The sequence below is a fragment of the Lepus europaeus genome, chromosome 12 (assembly GCF_033115175.1).
Source record: "Lepus europaeus isolate LE1 chromosome 12, mLepTim1.pri, whole genome shotgun sequence".
NCBI lineage: Eukaryota > Metazoa > Chordata > Mammalia > Lagomorpha > Leporidae > Lepus > Lepus europaeus.
In genome coordinates, this window is record NC_084838.1 from 28,607,052 (window position 1) to 28,627,442 (window position 20,391).

General features: G+C 41.9%; 1 protein-coding gene across 3 annotated transcripts in view; it reads right to left on the minus strand.

The window, feature by feature from the left end:
* The window catches only part of SLC44A1 (solute carrier family 44 member 1), a 223,322-nt gene that overhangs the window by 112,757 nt on the left and 90,174 nt on the right, over positions 1 to 20,391 (minus strand). For all 3 annotated transcript variants that reach the window (XM_062207835.1, XM_062207834.1, XM_062207833.1), the window contains exon 4: positions 7,292 to 7,428. In XM_062207835.1, coding sequence (XP_062063819.1) covers positions 7,292 to 7,428 — 137 coding nt within the window. The remainder of the gene's footprint in view (positions 1 to 7,291; positions 7,429 to 20,391) is intronic.

A 20,391-nucleotide genomic window follows, 5' to 3' on the forward strand; every position in this document is an offset into this window, starting at 1 on the left:
TACTCACAGGTTATGTATATTTCTAAATCTCTGGTTAGAATTTAGATAGCAAATGGGAAAAAAAATTACATGTAAATTATCTGGCACAGTCCATGGCACACAGTAGATATCAATAAATGGTATGTGGAAACAAAACCCAAGGTGTATGCATGATTATCTGTCCAGACTCATATGCTCAGGCTGAGCCAAGAGGACAGGGAAGTATGGGTGCATCAGAGGCCAGAGATGGTGGGCCAGAAATCAGAGAGGGAAGCAAAAAACTCTCCAAGCAGATACCCTTGTCCCCTTCCCTTCAGCATCTGTAATAGTATGGTTGTGTTCAGATGAAAATCTCCCATGGAGTCCAACTTAGTTTCAGAAAGAGGGAGATTCCGTTCCATTCCCTATTAGTTGAGTTTTAAAAAAAAGAATGATAGCAAAGGAGGAAACAAACTTGTTCATCAGAAACTAGAGGGAAGGAAAGTTAAGAGTAAGATGGAATGCATGCTCTGTGGGAAGTAAGAACTCAGAGGGGAGCTCTCACCAGATGGTTTCAATTTTCTCTGTAGGGCATACGGTTAGGAATCAGGATGAACAAGAAGGCTGAAGAGAAGAAAAGGTATGAGTAATCACCTGGAGAGTAGGTAGATGAGGGAGAAATGAATGAATACAATGAATTACTTCGAGATGAATAAAGAGAACTGATTTACAGCAATTCTGGTTAGACTGAAGCTAAACAATTTACCTGCTGGGGGCAACTCACATGGATACAGAATTGAGGATAAAGTACACTGAGAAAATGAGAAATTATAAAGTGGCAATAGAGACGAATAGGGAAATTCAGTCTATCGTTCCATCAGAAAACATTTATCGATATCTGTGAGCTACTCTATTAAGGTCTGGATATTCAGAGATGAATTGAGCACGTTCCTACCACCAGGGAAAATGCATACATTACTGCAAGAAGCTGACAAACTTTCAGAGAACTGAAAGTCTTCAGATATTGAGTCCTTACAGCATTTGACAATTTTAAATTGTTTTCTTCTCTAGCACCACACATTTAGATTTGTGTCATATGTAAATTAAGAATCATGGGGCCAGTGACATGGCTCACTTGGTTGATCCTCTGCCTGCGGCGCCAGCATCCCACATGGGTGCCCGGTTCTAATCCCGGTTGCTCCTCTTCCAGTCCAGCTCTCTGCTGTGACCCGGGAAGGCAGTGGAGGATGGCCCAAGCGCTTGAGCGCCTACACCCGCATGGGAGACCAGGAAGAAGCACCTGGCTCCTGGCTTCAGATCGGCACAGCGCCGGCCGCAGCAGCCATTTGGGGGGTGAACCAACAGGAGGAAGACCTTTCTCTCTGTCAATCTTTCTCACTGTCCAACTCTACCTGTCAAATTAAAAAAAAAAAAAAAAAAGGCCTCCTTTAAAAAAAAAAAAGAATCACAATAATGAAGCACACATTTGTTTGCCTATCATTTAACTCATGTACTAGAACTTGTACTTTTTTATTCATCTGAATCATTCAGTCTTCCTTTTTTTTTTTTTTTTAAGATTTTATTTATTTATTTGAGAGGTAAGAGAGAGAGAAAGGTCTTACATCCACTTGTTCACTCCCCAGATGGCTGCAACAGTTGGAGCTGAGCTTATCTGAAGCCAGGAGCTTCTTCCTGGTCTCCCTTGAGGGTACAAGGGCCCAAGCACTTGGGCCATCTTCCACTGCTTTCCCAGGCCGTAAGCAAAGAGCTGGATTGCAAGAGGAGCAGGCAGGACATGAACGTGTGGGATGCTGGCACCACATGCAGAGGCTTAGCCTACTATACCACAGTGCCATCCTAGTCTATCTTTCAAAGCTCTTTGTAATAAGATAGTAGCTCCCGGGTTCTAGTCCTGGTTGCTCCTCTTCCAGTCCAGCTTTCTGCTGTGGCCCGGGAAGGCAGTAGAGGATGGTCCAAGTGCTTGGGCCCTTGTACCCACATGGGAGATCAGGAAGGAACACCTGGCTCCTGGCTTCGGATCAGTGCAGCGCCGGCCGTAGCGGCCATTTGGGGAGTAAACCAACGGAAGGAAGACCTTTCTGTCTCTGTCTATAACTCTACCTGTCAAAAAAAAAAAAAAAAAAAGATAATAGCTCCACATAATAAATCTAATATCCAGCTATTTCTTCCACACTGTATACCAGTCAGACACACTTGACAGAGGTGTTTCACTAACATTAACTGTCCAAGGGAACAACTCTTCTTTCTTATGTAAAAGAAATAAAGATCTGAAGGAATATTTTATTTGCCTAATAAGTGAATTCTGTACAAACAGTGATACAGGGATCAAGAGCTTCTCCTTATAGTTTAAATAATTTCTAAAGGCAATTAAAGTTCATGTGAATGGACAGTTCTAAGTGCTTTAAGAAAACAGTATTTTCAAATGTTGTCATGGAAACAGAATTCTTTGAAAAGGATTTACACTATATTTTCATTCTGGTAAGAAAGATATTATTTTGCCTGGCATTTTAAAATAATATTTAGAATTAGCATTTTAAAAGTTACTGTCTCAAATAAGATTCTTCTCTTTCATGAACTTTTAAAAAAAGTTATGGTAAAATTTCCTATCTTAACAATTTGTAAGCCGACAGTTCAGAGACATTACATTCAGATTGTTTTGCACCCATCACCACCATCTATCTCCAGAGCTCTCTTCATCTTGCAAAACTGAAATGCTACCCTTGAAACAGTAACTTCCTATTCCACCCCTCCTACAGCCCCTGGCTCTATGGATCTGATTACCCTAGACACCTCATGTATATTTGGAATCACCTAGAAATTGCCTTTTTGTGACTGGTTTATTTCACTTAGCATAATATCCTTAGGGGTTATCCATGTCATAGCATGTGTAGATTTTTTTTTCACTGTAGTAAAAAACAACATAACATAAAATTTACTATCTTAACCACTTTTTTTTTTTTTTTGACAAGGTAGAGTTATAGACAGTGAGCGAGAAAGACAGAGAGAAAAGTCCTCCCTCCATTGGTTCACTCCCCAAATGGCCACCAGGGCTGGTGCTGTGCCGATCCGAAGCCAGGAGCCAGGTGCTTCTTCCTGGTCTCCCATGCGGGTGCAGGTGCCCAAGCACTTGGGCCATCCTCCACTGCCCTCCCAGGCCACAGCAGAGAGCTTTACTGGAAGAGGAGCAACTGGGACTAGAACCCGGCACCCATATGGGATGCCGGTGCTGCAGGTGGAGGATCAACCAAGTGAGCCACGGCACCGGCCCCTGTCTTAACCACTTTTAAGTACACAGAACACAACAGTATTAGCTACATGCAAAACTAATCTCTGGAGCTTTTTTGTCTCACAAAACTGAAACTCCATAGTCATGGACCAACTCTCCTTTACTCTCTACCCCAGGCCTTGGCAACCACTGTTCTACTTTTTGTTTTGAAGAGTTTGACTACTTCAGATATTTCATGTAAGTGGAATTGTACAATATTTGTCTTTTTGTGACTGGCTCATTTCATTTGGCATAATGTCTTCAAATTAAATCCATCTTGCAGCATATGATTGGGTTTCCTTCTTTTTTGAGGTCAAATATTCCATTGTATGTATACATCACATTTTATTTATCCATTCACATATCCATCAGTTTAGACTGCTTCTACTTCTGGGTATTATGAATAATAATGCTATGAGCCTGGTTCATTTGCCATATTGCTTAGAGATCATGTTTTCAATTCCTTTTGATATATATATCTAAAAGTAGGATTGCCTAATCATATGGTAACTTTATTTTTAATTTTTTGAGGAACCTCCATAACATCTACACCATTTTAAATTCCCACCAAGAGAGCACAAGAGGTCCCACCCTACAATCCTCACCAACACTTGCCATTTTCTATGTAGTATTTTTTAAATGTTAGTTCATCCTATAGTCTGAATATTAACTTCTCAACAGATACTTGGTTGCCAAATATTTTCTTCAATTCCGTGGGTTGACCTTCTACTCTTGATTTTGCCCTTTGATACACAGACATTTTAATTCTGATGTAATCCAATTTATCTGCTTTTTCTTTGGTTACCCATGCTTATGGCACCATTTGGTGATATCTAAGAAATTATTGTCAAACTCAAGGCCATGAAGCTTATCTCATGTTTTCTTGTAAGAGTTTTGCTGTTTAGGCTCCTCCACGGACTCAGGTATTTAGATTTGAAAACTTCCCATTTAAAGCCTTAATGATACTCATTTCTGAGATCACAACTGAGATTTGTGTATCTGAGGTAGGAGAAACTGTGTACTTTGTCTATCAAAGATATAACTGTGATAACAGTTGCCAATAAAATTATCTGCTCCCTTTCAATAACTTTGCACCTCAAATGATAGAAAGGATAATTGTTTTTGTTTTGTACTTTTTAGCAAAAAGGTAGGAAGGGCAGGGGAGAAATAATGCAAACAGTAGAGGAAGATTTCTCTTAGTGTTAGGGTATTGCTGGTGTGAAATCTCATGAGGCCCTGTTTTAAGTCCACAGAGGTTCTTTTGAAAGTAAGGTATTTTGTTGCCTATACCAAAGGTTCCCTCCCTATTATAATTCTGCAGTTTTCCACTTATCTTTTGAAATTATTATCTTCTCCATCCTCTACTGTTGTGCTTTTTGATTGTCATCACTGTTGGCATTTTTATGCCTAACTTATTGACTTATTTTCTACACGGTTGGTTCAAAAGCCTAAGGGTGTCTTTGCAACTAGGCACCAATTTAAGTCTGTTTTTTGAAATCATGCCTCTTCTTTAATACTTCTCAAACACCAATCTGTGCCAGACACTGCAGGAGATACAAAGCTGTAAAACCCAGCAGGAGGCTCTTAGCTCTGAACAGGCAACACTCAATATCACATTCACTTAGAAGGATGCTGGACTGGAAACCAAGCATGCCAACAGGTAGTATGAGGCACTTCAAGAGATCATCACAGCAGGACACAGAGCTGAAAAAGAAACTAGTTCTTGTCTGGTCTTCTGGATGACAGTTCAGGTTCAAGGGACACTTGATCCAGTAGGTTTGAGAGGACAAGATGAAGATAGAGCAAGACTGAACCATAGCTCTGAATGTCAGCATAAAATGTCTGATGATCTCTGAGTAAGAGATTAGCACTGACTGAAGCTCTACGAATCTATTATGGCAGTGGTATGTAAGGGAGCTACAAGTAGAGAGAGACTGGGGGAAAGGAAGACTATTACATTCCCTCCGTGGAATAAAATTAACAACAATGATGATAACAGCGGTAGCAGTTAACAATTTTTAAAGCAATTTACTATTTGCCAGACACTCTTCTAAGCATTTTTCATGTCTTAACTCATAATAATTCTATGAGATTTTCTAGGTACAAACACTATCCATATATCATAGCAGGGAAAACTGAAGCATGAAGAGGTCAAGCAACTCTCCCAGCGTCTCACAGCTATTAAGCTGTAGAAGGAACATTTGAATCCGAACAATCTACTCTAGCGCTACACTCCTGGACCACTCAACTATACAACCTATCAGAGAATACTTTGTGCACTCACAATGTCTAAGATTCTAGAAAAATTCAAGGAGTATGTCACCCTTCCCTAAGAAACTTGATAAAGATAAGGTTGATAGTCTTGGTGTTGGGCTCAGCAAACCAACACAGAATTCTGTTGTGGAAACAGAATATGAGTTCTTGAATAGCAGTTGGCACATATTCAGTGCCTACAAAATACTCAGTATTCTTCATACATCATCTCATTTAATTCTCACTAGCAACCTAAGAAGGCATTATTTTTAATCCACATTTTTTTTTCAGGTCAGGAAATCTAGGTTCAAAGAAGCTATACCTTTTACTCCTTAGTATGGAGCAGGCAGTGACAGAATTGGAATTAGAATCCATATGCAGGCCGGTGCTATGACTCAATAGGCTAATCCTCCGCCTGTGGCGCTGGCACACTGGGTTCTAGTCCCGGTTGGGGCGCCAGATTCTGTTGCCCCTCTTCCAGGCCAGCTCTCTGCTATGGCCCGGGAGTGCAGTGGAGGATGGCCCAAGCGCTTGGGCCCTGCACCCACATGGGAAACCAGGAGAAGCACCTGGCTCCTGACTTCGGATCAGCACGATGCGCTGGCTGCGGCGGCCATTGGAGGGTGAACCAAAGGTAAAAAGGAAGACCTTTCTCTCTGTCTCTCTCTCTCTATCCACTCTGCCTGTCAAAAAAAAAAAAAAAAAAAAAGAATCCATACGCAAATCAAACCCAGGCTGTTTCCCCTTTCTTATGCTGACAGCCTGGAATAGTGGGACAGAAATACTGGTCTAGAAGGCAGCAGCCCACCTGCCCCAGGAAGGGTAGCACCTTACAGGAAAGTCTCTGTAGCCCTGTTGGTGTGCAAAGCTATGGTGGCTGGGCTATATCTTTACCCAGCTAAGTATGATACCGGATTGATCCCTGAGTCAGCCCTTGTGCCAAGAACTAGTCTGTGGACCTGAGCAGGACTAAGGCAGCACTGAGGATTCCCACATATGAAATATCAACATGAAACCTTGAGGTTCAAAAACCATCGGCTTCAGAGGCCATCTGCATGTAGCCCTCCACAGAGAGTGGTTTGAAAAAACACTGTCTGAACAGAACAGAGTCAAGTCATGTGGAATTGAGGAGAGTATCTAGAAATAAGAAACTCAAAAGAACAGAGCTAAATTTCAGGAAGCTGATGGTATTGGTTTTCTCGGCTAATTCTCATGTGTTTAACCTCAGTTTCTCAAAACTTTCTTATAAAAGTAGTTATGACAATGTTAAATTCAAAGAGTAGAACAAAAAAATACGTAACACCAACACACTGAAAAAGAACTGATTTTGATTTCAACATTTGTATATATTTTTTGGAACTTTTCATACTCCTGTAATATACATATATTACAGTGTTAATGGGCTGGGGGAAGCACTAATTGAGAAGCTTTGAATCAACACTTGGGAACAGAGGGAAAAAACCCAAATTTTACATAGAGTAATCTAGCAATTTCCAAAGTACTCAATAAGAGTACATCAAAAACCATCTGAGATACTTACAAAAAAATAGCAATTTCCAGAGCCCAAAGACCACCTTAGAATTTTCCTGGGTAGAGCCCAGGAATTTGGAGTTTAATAAGCTGCCTAAGTAACTATGATATTTTTAAACAATTACTTCAATTATCTTTTTCTTTTTAAGATCCCCTAGTGACTAATTTAATAATCAAACAAATTTACACTGGAATGTAAGCACATGATATGTAACAGTGAGAATAGGGCACTGGGGCGAAGACGTGGATGGCCTCATGTCTCACCATTGATCTCTGCAAACTTCTGAACATCACTCAAGGTTTTCAGTTCTTGTCTTGGACATGCTGCTACACACAGTGCTACAGACTTGATCTTCCGGTTTATCAAGTCCAGATTGCATGGATCCAAAAAGAATACATACCTAAAGCATGGAGAAAGAAACTGAGATATTATTTCACAAAACACATTCTCATTCACTGCATAGTGACTAGGCCTAAAAGTCTGAACTCCTTCACAATAAGCTCTGCACAAATCTAATCATAAATGCATTTTTAAAAATTTAAATACACTAGTAACAATGAAAACAGGGGAACTGTAGGAATCACAATTTTTATGGTCTATTTCTCTAACATTTGAATTTTTATAATATACACATATAGATTTTATAAGAAATCATCCATTTTCATTTTTCTTATTTGTCAATTATAACAAAAAATTATTGTAATATCCCAGTACTTGTTATAATTTGAATTATAGTTTCTAATGAAATATAAACTATAAACTTCAGTTAATGAACACATAATTATCAAGGTGAATATATATATATATATATAAAATATATGAAGTTGAATGGTGACTAGAGGGAAATACATCAACATCTCAGTCATCTCTGAGTGTTAGAATACAAGAATTTAGTTTTCTTTTACTTTCCAGAATTCTTACTTTGCAGAAAGAATTTAAATTACTTTTGAATTATATGAACCGCAATACATACTGTTCATTTTTTTAACTTTTATTTAATAAATACAAATTTCCAAAGTACAACTCTTGGATTATAGTGGCTTTTTCCCCCAATAACCACCCTCTCACCTGCAATCATCCCATCTCCCACTCCCTCTCCCATCCCATTCTTCATCAAGATTCATTTTCAGTTATCTTTATATACAGAATATCTACTTAGTATTTACTAAGTAAAGATTTCAACAGTTTGTACCCACACAGAAACACAAAGTACTGTTTGAGTACTAGTTATACTGTTAATTCACATAACACAACACATTAAGGACAGAGATCCTGCATGGGGAGTAAGTGCACAGTGACTCCTGTTGTTGATTTAACAACTGACACTCTTGTTTATGTCGTCAGTAATCACCCGAGGCTCTTGTCATGAGCTGCCAAGGCTATGGAAGCCTCTTGAGTTCGACAACTCTGATCTTATTTAGACAAGGTCATAGTCAAAGTGGAAGTTCTCTCCTCCCTTCAGAGAAAGGTACCTCCTCCTTTGATGGCCCATTCTTTCCATTGGGATCTCACTCACAGAGATCTTTCATTTAGGTCTTTTTTTTTTTTTTTTTTTTTTTTTTCCAGGAGTGTCTTGGCTTTCTATGCCTGAAATACTCTCATGGGCTTTTTAGCCATATCTGAATGCCTTAAGGGCTGATTCTGGGGCCAGAGTGCTGTTTAGGACATCTGCCATTCTATGAGTCTGCTGTGTATCCCGTTTCCCATGTTGGATTGTTCTCTCCCTTTTTAATTCTATCAGTTAGTATTAGCAGACACTAGTCTTGTTTATGTGACCCCTTTGACACTCAATCCTATCAGTATGCTCAATTATGAACTGAAACTCATCACTTGGACTAGTGATATGGCACTGGTACAAGCCACCTTGATGGGATTGTATTGGAATCCCCTGGCACATTTCTAACTCTACCGTTAGGGGTAAGTCTGATTGAGCATGTGCCAAACTGTACATCTCCTCCCTCTCTTATTCTCACTCTCATATTTAACAGGGATCACTTTTCAGTTAAATTTAAACACCTAAGAATAATTGTGTGTTAATTAAAGAGTTCAACCAATGGTATTAAGTAGACAAAAAAATACTAAAAGGAATAAAGTATTAAGTTGTTCCTCGACAGTCAGGACAAGGGTCGATCAAGTCATTGTTTCTCATAGTGTCCATTTCACTTCAACAGGTTTCAGTTAGTTGTCACAGATCAGGGAGAACATATGATACTTGTCCCTTTGGGACTGGCTTATTTCACTCAGCATGATGTTTTCCAGATTCCTCCATTTTGTTGCAAATGACCAGATTTCATTGTGGTTTTTTTTTTTTTTTTGACTGTTGTATAGTATTCTATAGAGTACATATCCCGTAATTTCTTTATCCAGTCTTCTGTTGATGGGCATTCCATGTCTTAGCTATTGTGAATTGAGCTGCAATAAACATTGAGGTGCAGACAGCTCTTTTATTTGCCAATTTAATTTCCTTTGGGTAAATTCCAAGGAGTGGGATGGCTGGGTTGTATGGTAGGGTTATATTCAGATTTCTGAGGAATCTCCAAATTGATTTCCATAGTGGCTTTACCAGTTTGCATTCCCACCAACAGTGGCTTAGTGTCCCTTTTCCCCCACATCCTTGCCAGCATCTGTTGTTGTTAGATTTCTGTATGAAAGCCATTCTAACCTGGGTGAGGTAAAACCTCATTGTGGTTTTGATTTGCATTTCCCTGATTGCTAGTGATCCTGAACATTTTTTCATGTGCCTATTGGCCATCTGGATTTCCTCTTTTGAAAAATATCTATTGAGGTTCTTGGCCCATCTCTTAAGTGGGTTGTTTGTTTTGTTGTGGTGGCGTTTCTTGATCTCTTTGTAGATTCTGTTTATTAATCCTTTATCGGTTGCATAGTTTGCAAATATTTTTTCCCATTCTGTTGGTTGCCTCTTCACCTTCCTGACTGTTTCTTTTGCAGTCCAGAAACTTCCCAATTTGATGTAATCACAATCGTTAATTTTGGCTTTGACTGCCTGTGCCTCTGGGGTCTTTTCCAAGAAGTCTTTGCCTATGCCTTTATCTTGCAGGGTTTCTCCAATGTTCTCTAATAATTTGACGGTGTTGGGGCGTAGATTTAGGTCTTTAATCCATGTTGAGTGGATTTTTGTGTAAGGTATAAGGTAGGGGTCTTGCTTCATGCTTCCACACATGGAAATCCAGTTTTCCCAGCACCATTTATTGAATAGACTGTCCTTGCTCCAGGTATTGGTTTTAGATCCTTGATCAAATATAAGTTGGCCATACTGTTTCTTAAAACGGTCCTAGCACTTAAGATGCCACTGGGAGGCATCTTATTCTATATCAGAGTGCCTGGGTTTGAGTCCCAGCTCCACTTTTGAATCCAGATTCCTGCTAATGTACACCCCTGGGAAGTAGCAGGCAATGGCTCGAGTGTCTGTCACTCATGTACAAGGCCTGGATTAAATTCCTGGCTTTAGCACAGCTCAGCCTGTGGTGGGCATTTGGGGAGTGAACCAGCAGAAGGGAGCACTCTTTCTATTTCTGTCTCTCCGCCTTTCACGTAAGTAAATAAATGTTTAAGTGATCCGTTACAAATAGACAAAATAATCCCCAAATCCTAAATTATTTCCTCTATATCCTGTACACTTATATTTAAAAAATGGAAAGATTAAATATAAATCAGAGTACAATAGTTATTCTTAATGTTATAAAGTAGAAAAGATGACAAAGATAAGATTGCAGATGCTATTTCTGCCCAAAGAGAAAGTGAGGGCTAAATACTTCTGAGAAAAGCAAAGTACAATGTTATCGATCAAGGGAGGGAGTACCAGAATGAATGCTTTCATGCTAGGTAAGAATTAGATTTTTTTTTTAATTTGTTTTAATTTGAGAGACAGACACACAGAGAGCTCCCATACTCTGGTTCTCTCTCTCTCTCTCTCTCTCTCTCTTTTTTTTTTTTTGACAGGCAGAGTGGACAGTGAGAGAGAGAGAGACAGAAAGGTCTTCCTTTGTCGTTGGTTCACCCTCCAATGGCCGCTGCAGCTGGCACACCACGCTGATCCTAAGGCAGGAGCCAGGTGCTTCTCTTGGTTTCCCATGCGGGTGCAGGGCCCAAGGACTTGGGCCATCCTCCACTGCACTCTCTGGCCACAGCAGAGAGCTGGCCTGGAAGAGGGGCAACTGGGACAGAATCCAGCGCCCCGACCGGGACTAGAACCCGGTGTGCCGGCGCCGCATGGCGGAGGATTAGCCTATTGAGCCACCGCACCGGCCCATACTCTGGTTCTCCACCCACATGCTCACAGCTAGGGTTGGGTGGAGCTGAAGCCAAAAAGCTGGAATGGAATCCAGGTCTCCCACATTGGTGGCAGGGACCTAATTACTTAGGCCATTACTGCTGCCTCCCAAGGTCTGCATTAGCAGGAAGCTGGAGTCAAGAGCCAGAGCCTGGTATTGAACTCACATACCCTAATGAGGGCTCCAGTTGTCTTAACTGCTAGGCTAAATGTCCACCCCCACATAAGAGTTAAAGAACTTTCAGCGGCCAGCGCCGTGGCTCACTTGGCTAATTCTCTGCCTGCGGCGCCGGCACCCCAGGTTCTAGTCCTGTTTGGGGTGCCGGATTCTGTCCCAGTTGCTCCTCTTCCAGTCCAGCTCTCTGCTGTGGCCTGGGAAGGCAGTGGAGGATGGTCCAAGTGCTTGGGCCCTGCACCTGCATGGGAGACCAGTAGGAAGCACCTAGCTCCTGGCTTCGGATTGGCGCAGCGCGCCAGACGTAGCGGCCATTTGGGAATTGAACCAAAGGGAGGAAGACCTTTCTCTCTCTCTCTCTCTCTCACTCTCACTGTCTAACTCTGCCTGTAAAAAAAAAAAAAACCTTTCAGCACTAGGTTCAATTCTACTGAGTCCACAGACATTTCCATAAAGTTATGTATATGTCAATAGCCTTTCCCATACTGTTCAACTCTGTTGCTATGCAAAACACAATTCAAATCTGGAACCAGAAATATAACTAAAAATAAGAGCTATGTGAAAATAATGAAAGGCAAAAAAAATGCAAAGTCAATATAAGTACTAGAATGGACAACATAAAAGGATACTAGAAAAAAAAAAAAGTAGGAAAAAAGGGGTGGAGTACCAGAGAAATCTCTGAACACTTCAATTCAGCAAGGGGACCAGGAACCCTGTGTGAAGCTCAGGTATAAGATACAAACCAAATGAAAAACAAATCAAAAAAGGATTTTTTTGGGTCATCCTGTTAGTGAATTCCAAAACATTAATGTTCTTCAGAGACAAAAGGAAAGGAAAGCAGCCAGGAAGAAAGATGTGATGTTGAGGTAGACTTTTGGCCTACTAGTTAAATTGCCAGTTAGAATGCCTGCATCCCTTATCGAAATGCCTGGTTTCTGCTTCCAATCCAGCTTCCTTCCAATGCAGATTTGGGAGGCAACACATGACGGATCCCTGTCACTCAACAGGAGACCTGGATGGAGTTCTGGGATCCTGGTTTCAGCTAGATCCAGCCTTGACTGTTGCAGGTATTTGGGTAGTGAACCAACAGATGGAAGATCTCTTTCTGTCCCTCTCTGATTCTTTGCCTTTCAAATAAAATGGGGAAAAAAAAACGTGATTTGGAAGTGGGACTTGTGGTCTACTTCTGTGACTGAAGGCAAGGAACTAGGGCACAGAGAACTATTTCTGGCAACATTTTGTTAGAAACAAGCATGTCCTCACTAAGTGTCCCTGGATCTGCTCTGTGCATCTAATTGAGCATATCCATGCCTGGGAGCCTGCACAATGAATTGCACCAAACCAGATCCTCGACAGGCAACACTCAGGTCCTTAAGGAGGGTGTCACAAAACCTTTGAATTAACCACTACTGGAACCACCACCAACATCACTAATATGATTAACAATAACAAAAATAATAATGGCAGCCAAATTTACTGAGTACTTACTATATACCAGATACTATATTAAACTTTTTACACAGAACAACTCATTTAATCCTTATAAAAATGCTGTTGTTATTGAGGGAGTAGGGGTAGAAGGTGGGGAGTGGAACTGTGGTGAGGGACAGGAATTGAATGCATAGTTCTAAGTGATGAGCAATGCCTTGAGAAATAGCTGTAGAAATCACATGACAGTAGAAAACTAGTCTTAAGGAGAAGGAAAGCAAGCCGGAGGCTGCCACAGTTATGTAGCTAGGCCTAGGCCAGATCAATGACAACCTCCTGGGAAGAGATGCACTGTGTCCTGTAGGCTCCTGCCTCCTCTAAAGCCAAAGTACCCTACTATATTTTTTACTTTTTTTATACCTTAAAACATATTCCCTTGATTTACACTAGTGGCTGGACAGCAGCCTCATGCCACACTTCACTTAGACAAATCCAGACTTGCCCTCTGGTTCTAACAGTTTTGTGACCTTGGGGAATATATCAATCCTACTTAGCCTCAGTTTACTTAAATGTAAAACTGCATACAACCTATTTTACATATTACTGTAATGTACCAATAATGTATATAATGTATAAAGGGTAAATGTTCTGATTCCTATCATTATTATTATAAAAAACACTGTCTTTCATAGCTTTACATTTGACAGTAAGACACTGGACTCAACACTTCCAATATGGGCATAAACCAAGACAACAATACTAATATTTTTAATTTGGAAGAAATCTACATAGGAGTTTTTATGACCTTTGAGTCATTAGCCTTGGTGAGAATTAAGCAGACTTCCAGATCAGGTCTGGCACAAAGAAAATAAGAACAAGGGGGCCAGAAGTCTCCTGTAATGACTCTTAACAAATGAAAATAACTATGCATGGGTTGGAAAATCTATAATTTATAATCAACAAAACAAAATTCTTAATGGCAACTTCAGGAAACATGCACAGACATGACACATTTACACTCCACAGTCTAAGAACACACTAAACTTATTTCTCTATGCACACATACAATGTTAAAAATAACGTCACAGGTCACACATTCAGATTCTGTTACCATTTTCTGGTTGTCAGTGTTGGGTACATTCACATTTTTTATCTTATTTGAGTCTCACAGCTGTGAGACAGGGGCCATCACCATGCCACAAACAACAAAACTGAGGTCTCAAAGGATTCACTACATCACCCAGGAGAGCCAGGAGGTACCAAGCATAAATTGGAGCCTCATCCTTCTGAGTCAGAGTTTTACTCTACTTTCATTTTGCTCTGTTTCCCAAAGTATTTTCTATAGATACCATTCATAATTTTAACCATTCTATAGTAACTTCAAATATTCTGTTTCCAGTGTTCTGAAGTTCCATCAATTTGTGGCAACATGTTTATAAGTAACTATATTTTAACTAATTGGTATTCAACTAATATTTACAAACTAGGAAAAGTGCTTGTATCAAATAGACAAATTCATCAAAACTATATTTTTTTGCCTTTTGATTTGAAAATGCCCTTAGCTAGCTAAATAAATCCTCAAATTAGCTTTGGCTTCATTTTAAACAAAACAAACTGTATGTGGCAACTTTATTATTTTTTGACAATGAAAACATATTATTTAAGAATAAGCAATTCTTGGGGCAATGGTTAAGACACAGCTTGGGAAGCCTGCATTTCATATTAGATTGCCTGGGTTACAGTTTTGGCTCCACTCCCATTTCAGCTTCCTGCTAACACACACCCTAGGAGGCAGCAGGTGATGGCTCAAGCACTTGGATTCCTGCCACACATATGAAAGAGCTGAATTTGAGTTCTGAGTTCCCAGCTTTGGCCTGGCCCAGCCACAGCTATAAACTGGGAGAAGGAACAAGAGGATGGAAACTCTGTCTCAGGCTCTGTCTCTGTGTCTTTGAAACATAAAACACAAAATTTTAAAAAAGAAGAATCAACTCTTAAATAAATATGACATTGGCAGCCCAGATTATTATAACTGAAAACTCAAGGTGAATTTTTTATCTGGATGGGTAAGAGATGAAGGGTAACAGTCTGCAAAACACTCTAGAAAGGTTTCTCAAAACAGCCTAAGTTTACTTCCATAGGCAACTGGTTGGGAAAGAGGTGGTCATGTGAATTTTGAGAAGGCTTCCTAGGCCAACTGTGACTATACATCCTGGCATCCCTGCCCCACACCTCCAACATGGAGAACCAGTATTACAGATAATCCAGAAACCGAAGTTAAAACCAAGTGCTTCACTGCTCTCCTCAGCGTATCTTTTACTAAGCCTTTCGATAACTTAAAAACACTATTGTTTTAGGTTTCATACCTTTCAGAGCAACTGGAATGAATAAAATACCAAAACTGGGAATAAAAGAATGGGAAGCAGTAACAGAAAAACCCTCCAAAAGTAAACAGTCTAGACCTGCACGCACTGGCACATATGACATGCACCAACACAGTTGCTGGATACACAGAGCAAGCTTTACAAAGGGAATTGCAAAACAGCCGAAGCAAGCTTTGAACTTGGCTGGGAATGGGAAAAAATTCTCAGACCAAACTGCAAAGCAAACATGGCAAAGAACAGCAGGTAAAGTGTGTAAATATATTTTTATATATGTCACTATGAAGGTGGTTTTCAGGATTATAAAAGAGACGGAAAACATAAACACATTTTAAATAGAAGCTTTTAAAATATAATTATCCCAAAAGGAGACTGAAAGGAGACACATCTAAATAAAACATTCTGTTTACACCATTGACCAGGGGACAGATGCACCACAGATGAAAACAGGACAGTGAGGCAAAGAAGAGGCACAAAGTCCTGGAAGTTCAGGAAGAGTGCCAAAAGCCAAGCACAGAGGTGACTTTAAAAAAAAAAAAAAAAAAAAGATCTTATTTATTTATTTGAGAGGTAGAGTTATAGTCAGTGAGAGGGAGAGACAGAGAGAAAGGTCTTCCTTTTTTTGGTTCACTCCCCAAATATTCGCTACGGCCGGAACTGTGCCGATCCGAAGCCAGGAGCCAGGGGCTTCTTCCTGGTCTCCCATGCGGGTGCAGAGGCCCTAGGAATTGGGCCATCCAAACAGGTGACTTTTAAAGCTGTGCTCAGAGTAAGAAGGTGAGACTGAATGACATGGTGCCAGGGAGGATTGGAAACTAGTGTGAGTAGGCAATTTATGCAGCAGTGAAGATACTGCTTGGGATGCCCGCATCCTGCATCAGAGTGACGAGATTCAAGTTCTGGTTCCATTTCCACCTCCAGTTTCCTGAGAATGTACATAGTGGGAGGCTGCAGATGATGGCTCAAGTACTTGGGTCCCTGCCACCTATATGGCTCCTACTTCGGCTTCACCTGGTCCTGACTGCTGTGGGCATTTGAGGAGTGAAATGTTAGATCTCTGAATCTTTCTGTTTCTCTCCCGTTTAGATAAAAAATAAATGAGAGTTTAAAACAACTAGCTTGAACTTCTAGTTTTATTTTCTTCCCTGAAGATAGGAGACCGTAAAAACAATAAAATTTATGAAGAATTCACTGTGAGTCATAGGCATCTTAGGTTCTGCCCTGACAACATTGTACTTCAACAAGTGAGGTCTACGAGCAGGCAACTGACCTAGGGCCACACTGTTTGAATTGACTCCCAAGTGATATTCTTTCCAATTTACACTAGAAAGTGAGAGCAAAATCTCTGTTACAATGGAAAGTGAGTTACAGGACAAGGAGATCATATTAAACTCAGGGGTCCCAGGGCAAACAAAGTTCCACTGGAGCGGACATAGTGCAGCATTCCCATGAGGAGCACTACACCGGATGGTGTGAAAACACTTCATTCATTCAACAAACATCAGTAAGTGTTTACTCCTGGGCAAGGCTCTTTGGGTATAAAATTCATAAAACACATTTGTTCTTGAACACAAAAGTCTAGAGAAAAAGAGACAAAACATATAGTAATTTCAAAACCAAGCGACTGGTGGCAATGGGAATTATGTAACAATTTCTGCTTGGAGAATAAGGGGTTAGCGGAAGCATTAGGGAGGAGGAGGAGGTAGTATCTAAGCCACATTTTGAAAGTAAGTAGGAATTTTCCAGACAGATGGAAAACAGAACACTCTAGGCAGAGGAAAGTGCATGTCTAAAAGCACAGAAGCATGAAAGAGCATATTTAAGCAACTGCAAATAATCTGATAAGGTCAACGATAGGATGCAGCATCAAAGAGCTATGCGCCAAGGAGAAGCAGGGGACAGAAAAGGAAGGCATCCTTGCAGCCTGGAGCATCTGACAGCTCTACTCCATTAGGCAACACACGCTCAAATGGCCCCGGCACAGTGATGCCCTGCCAGGGCCAGCCTCTCGGGTTGGAGGCCAGAGAGGGGCCGACTGAGGCACAGCAGCACTACTCCAGAGATGAGCCTGAGCTGTTAAACCGCCTCCCGCTGCCATGGCAACTCTGCGGCAAGGCTTTTTGGAGCAAAAGGTGGCAAGCGGATACCAGGTCTGCTGGCCGCCTCCTGCCGAATTTGGCTTCTCTCCTCACTAATCAGGACGGAAGTGCTGCAGCACTCGTGCCGGAAAGCTGGCTGAAAAATCCCTCCATCGCCTTCCGCTTTAGTGATTCTTGACACGTGCCTTCCCCAGAGGGAAATAAAAATGGAGTCTGATCATTTTTCCAATTATTGCCTCATATCAATTTACAATTTATAGCCCCTTTCCACCGAGTATGTTGCTGTTAGTGAATCACACACACCAAAAGGAAAAACAGAACAGCCTAGCAGAGGCTTCTGGCATTACTAAATATAGGCTTCACTGAGCCCGCAGATCTGTACTCCACCCACAGTGGGATGCTGCCCAGAGGAGGCCTCTAGTTGCTGGGGGAAGGGAGGACTGCCAGGAAGGCACGTCCAGCCTTGTCATTCCAGGCAGGACCCAGATGCCCCAAGAAGAGCTGTATTATACCACGAACGTGGTCAAACCCTCAGTAAGCCAACCCAGTTAACTGAAACACATCATAAAACTCTGCCGCCTGCAACTTTCTGGAAGTGAAAGAGAGAAACAAGTCAAGACCAGCAATTTATATTCAAAACTGAAACTCTAAATAGTGGCTGAGGGGACTGTCTCAAGATTCCATGGACACTACTAAGGCTGGTGCATCTTCCCCCTCCAAAATTCACATTGAGGGGCCAGTGTGGTAGCACAGCAGGTAACGCCATCGCTTGTGATGCCGGCATCACATATGGGCGCTGGTTCAAGCCCCAGCTGCTCTACTTCCCATCCAGCCTCTGCTAATATGCCTGGGAAAGCTGCAGAAGATGGCCCAAGTGCTTGGGCCCCTGTACCCATGTGGGAGACCTGGAAGAAGCTCTAGATCCTGGCTTCAGCCTGGCCAGCACTGGCTGTTGCAGCCATCTGGGGGAATGAACCAGCAGATGGAAGATCTCTTCCTCTCTGTCTCTTCCTTTCTCTCTGTTACTCTGTCTTTCAAATAAATAAAATAAACCTTTAAAGGGCCGGCACCACGGCTCACTTGGCTAATCCTCTGCCTGCGGCACCACGGCTCACTTGGCTAATCCTCTGCCTGCGGCACTGGCACAGGTTGGGGCACCGGATTCTGTCCCGGTTGCTCCTCTTCCAGTCAAGCTCTCTGCTGTGGCCCAGGAAGGCAGTGGAGGATGGCCCAAGTGCTTGGGTCCTATACCCTCATGGGAGACCAGGAGGAGGCACCTGGCTCCTGGCTTTGGATCTGCGCAGCGCGCTGACAGTAGCAGCCATTTAGGGGTGAATCAATGGAAAAGGAAGACCTTTCTCTCTGTCTATCTCTCTTGCTTTCACTGTCTAAAAAAAAAATAAACCTTTAAAGCAAAATCTGAAATTTAATTGTCATTGTGATGGTATTAAGAGATGGGACCTTGAAGAGCAGAAGAGGTCATAGGGGCAATGCCTTCATGACTGGATTAACAGTCGTCTCTCAAGAGTGGTTAGCGTGGCTGGCGTTGCAGAGTGGGAAGTTAAGCTGCTGCCTGTGATGCTGACAGCCCACATGGGCACTGCTTCAAGACTCAGCTGCTCCACATCCCATCCAGCTACCGGCTAATGCCTGGGAAAGCAGCAGATGACGGCCCAAGTTCTTGGGCCCCTGCACCCATGTGGGAGACCCAGAGGAAGCTCCTGGCTTCTGGCTTTGGCCTGGTCAGCACTGCCTGTAGCAGCCATCTGGGGAGTGAACCAGTGGATGGATGATATCTTCCTCTGTCTCTCCCTCTTTCTGTTTAATTCTTACTTTCAAATAAATCTTAAAGGAAAAAAAAAAAAAGTGGTCAGTTAACACTGGGAATGGGCTCCTGATAAAAAAGGTAAGTCTGGCCACCCAGTTCTCTCTTCCCCATGCTCTCTTGCTGTGGGATGCCTTCCACCATGTTACAATGCAGTGAGATGGCCCTCAGCAGAAGCGGCCTTCACGGTTGGACTTCCCAACCTCCAGAACCCTGAGCCAATAAATGTGTCTATTGTTTATAATTTACCTGCGCCATACATTTCTGTTACAGCAGCAGAATATGGAGTAAGATTAGAGAATAGGACTTAGGCAAGAGGGACTGAAGTGAGCTGTGGGAAACCCAGCCTGTGAAGTTGATGACAAGGATATCCCACTTCCTCAGAACCTTCCCAATACCACTGAGGAAGAGGTAACAATCTCCCTAGAAAGCAGTACCACATTGAAAATAAAACCCGACCACACACCTCACAACCCATAAAGAGGCAGCGGAACTCTAACTAGCACAGCGGCGCCTCTGCCAACACGCCTGTAGCCCTTGATTTACAGGCACCTGCTAAGAAGAGAAAGCTTCATAGTCCTTTCTGGTAATTCATAGCACTGAGACCTGAAAACTGTGGAGGAAGCCCGGGGATCAGATTAAGACAGCAATACTGACAAAATGTTTACCAGTCTGACCTCACCTCCCACTGGTCTCCTCTCTGTTCCTCAAAAAAATCTGGCACACTCTCACCTTGGGGCCTTTGCACTGTGTGTCTGCCTGAACAGCTTTTCTCTAGAGAGCAACAGGGTTTACCCCTCCACTTTTTTAAAATCTTTACTCAAAAGTCACCTCCAGGATGCCTGCTCTGGGCACTCTGTCTAAAACCTCAGCTCTACTCTGATGCATGTTCTCCATCTCTCCTGCTTTGTTTGTTTCTCCTCAACACTCACATACTGTACATTTTACTTATCTGATTATTATCTACCTCTATGAAGGCAGAGTTATTTGACTGCTTAACTCATCACTATATTGTTAGTACAGAAAATAATGCCTGGAACAGAAAACAGCCCTATACTAACTGCATTCAGAGGCAGGTGTTAGGCACAGCAGTTAGAACACTGTTTGGGACATTCCCATGCCCCATCAGGGTGCTTGGGTTTGAGTCTGAACCCCACTTTTGAT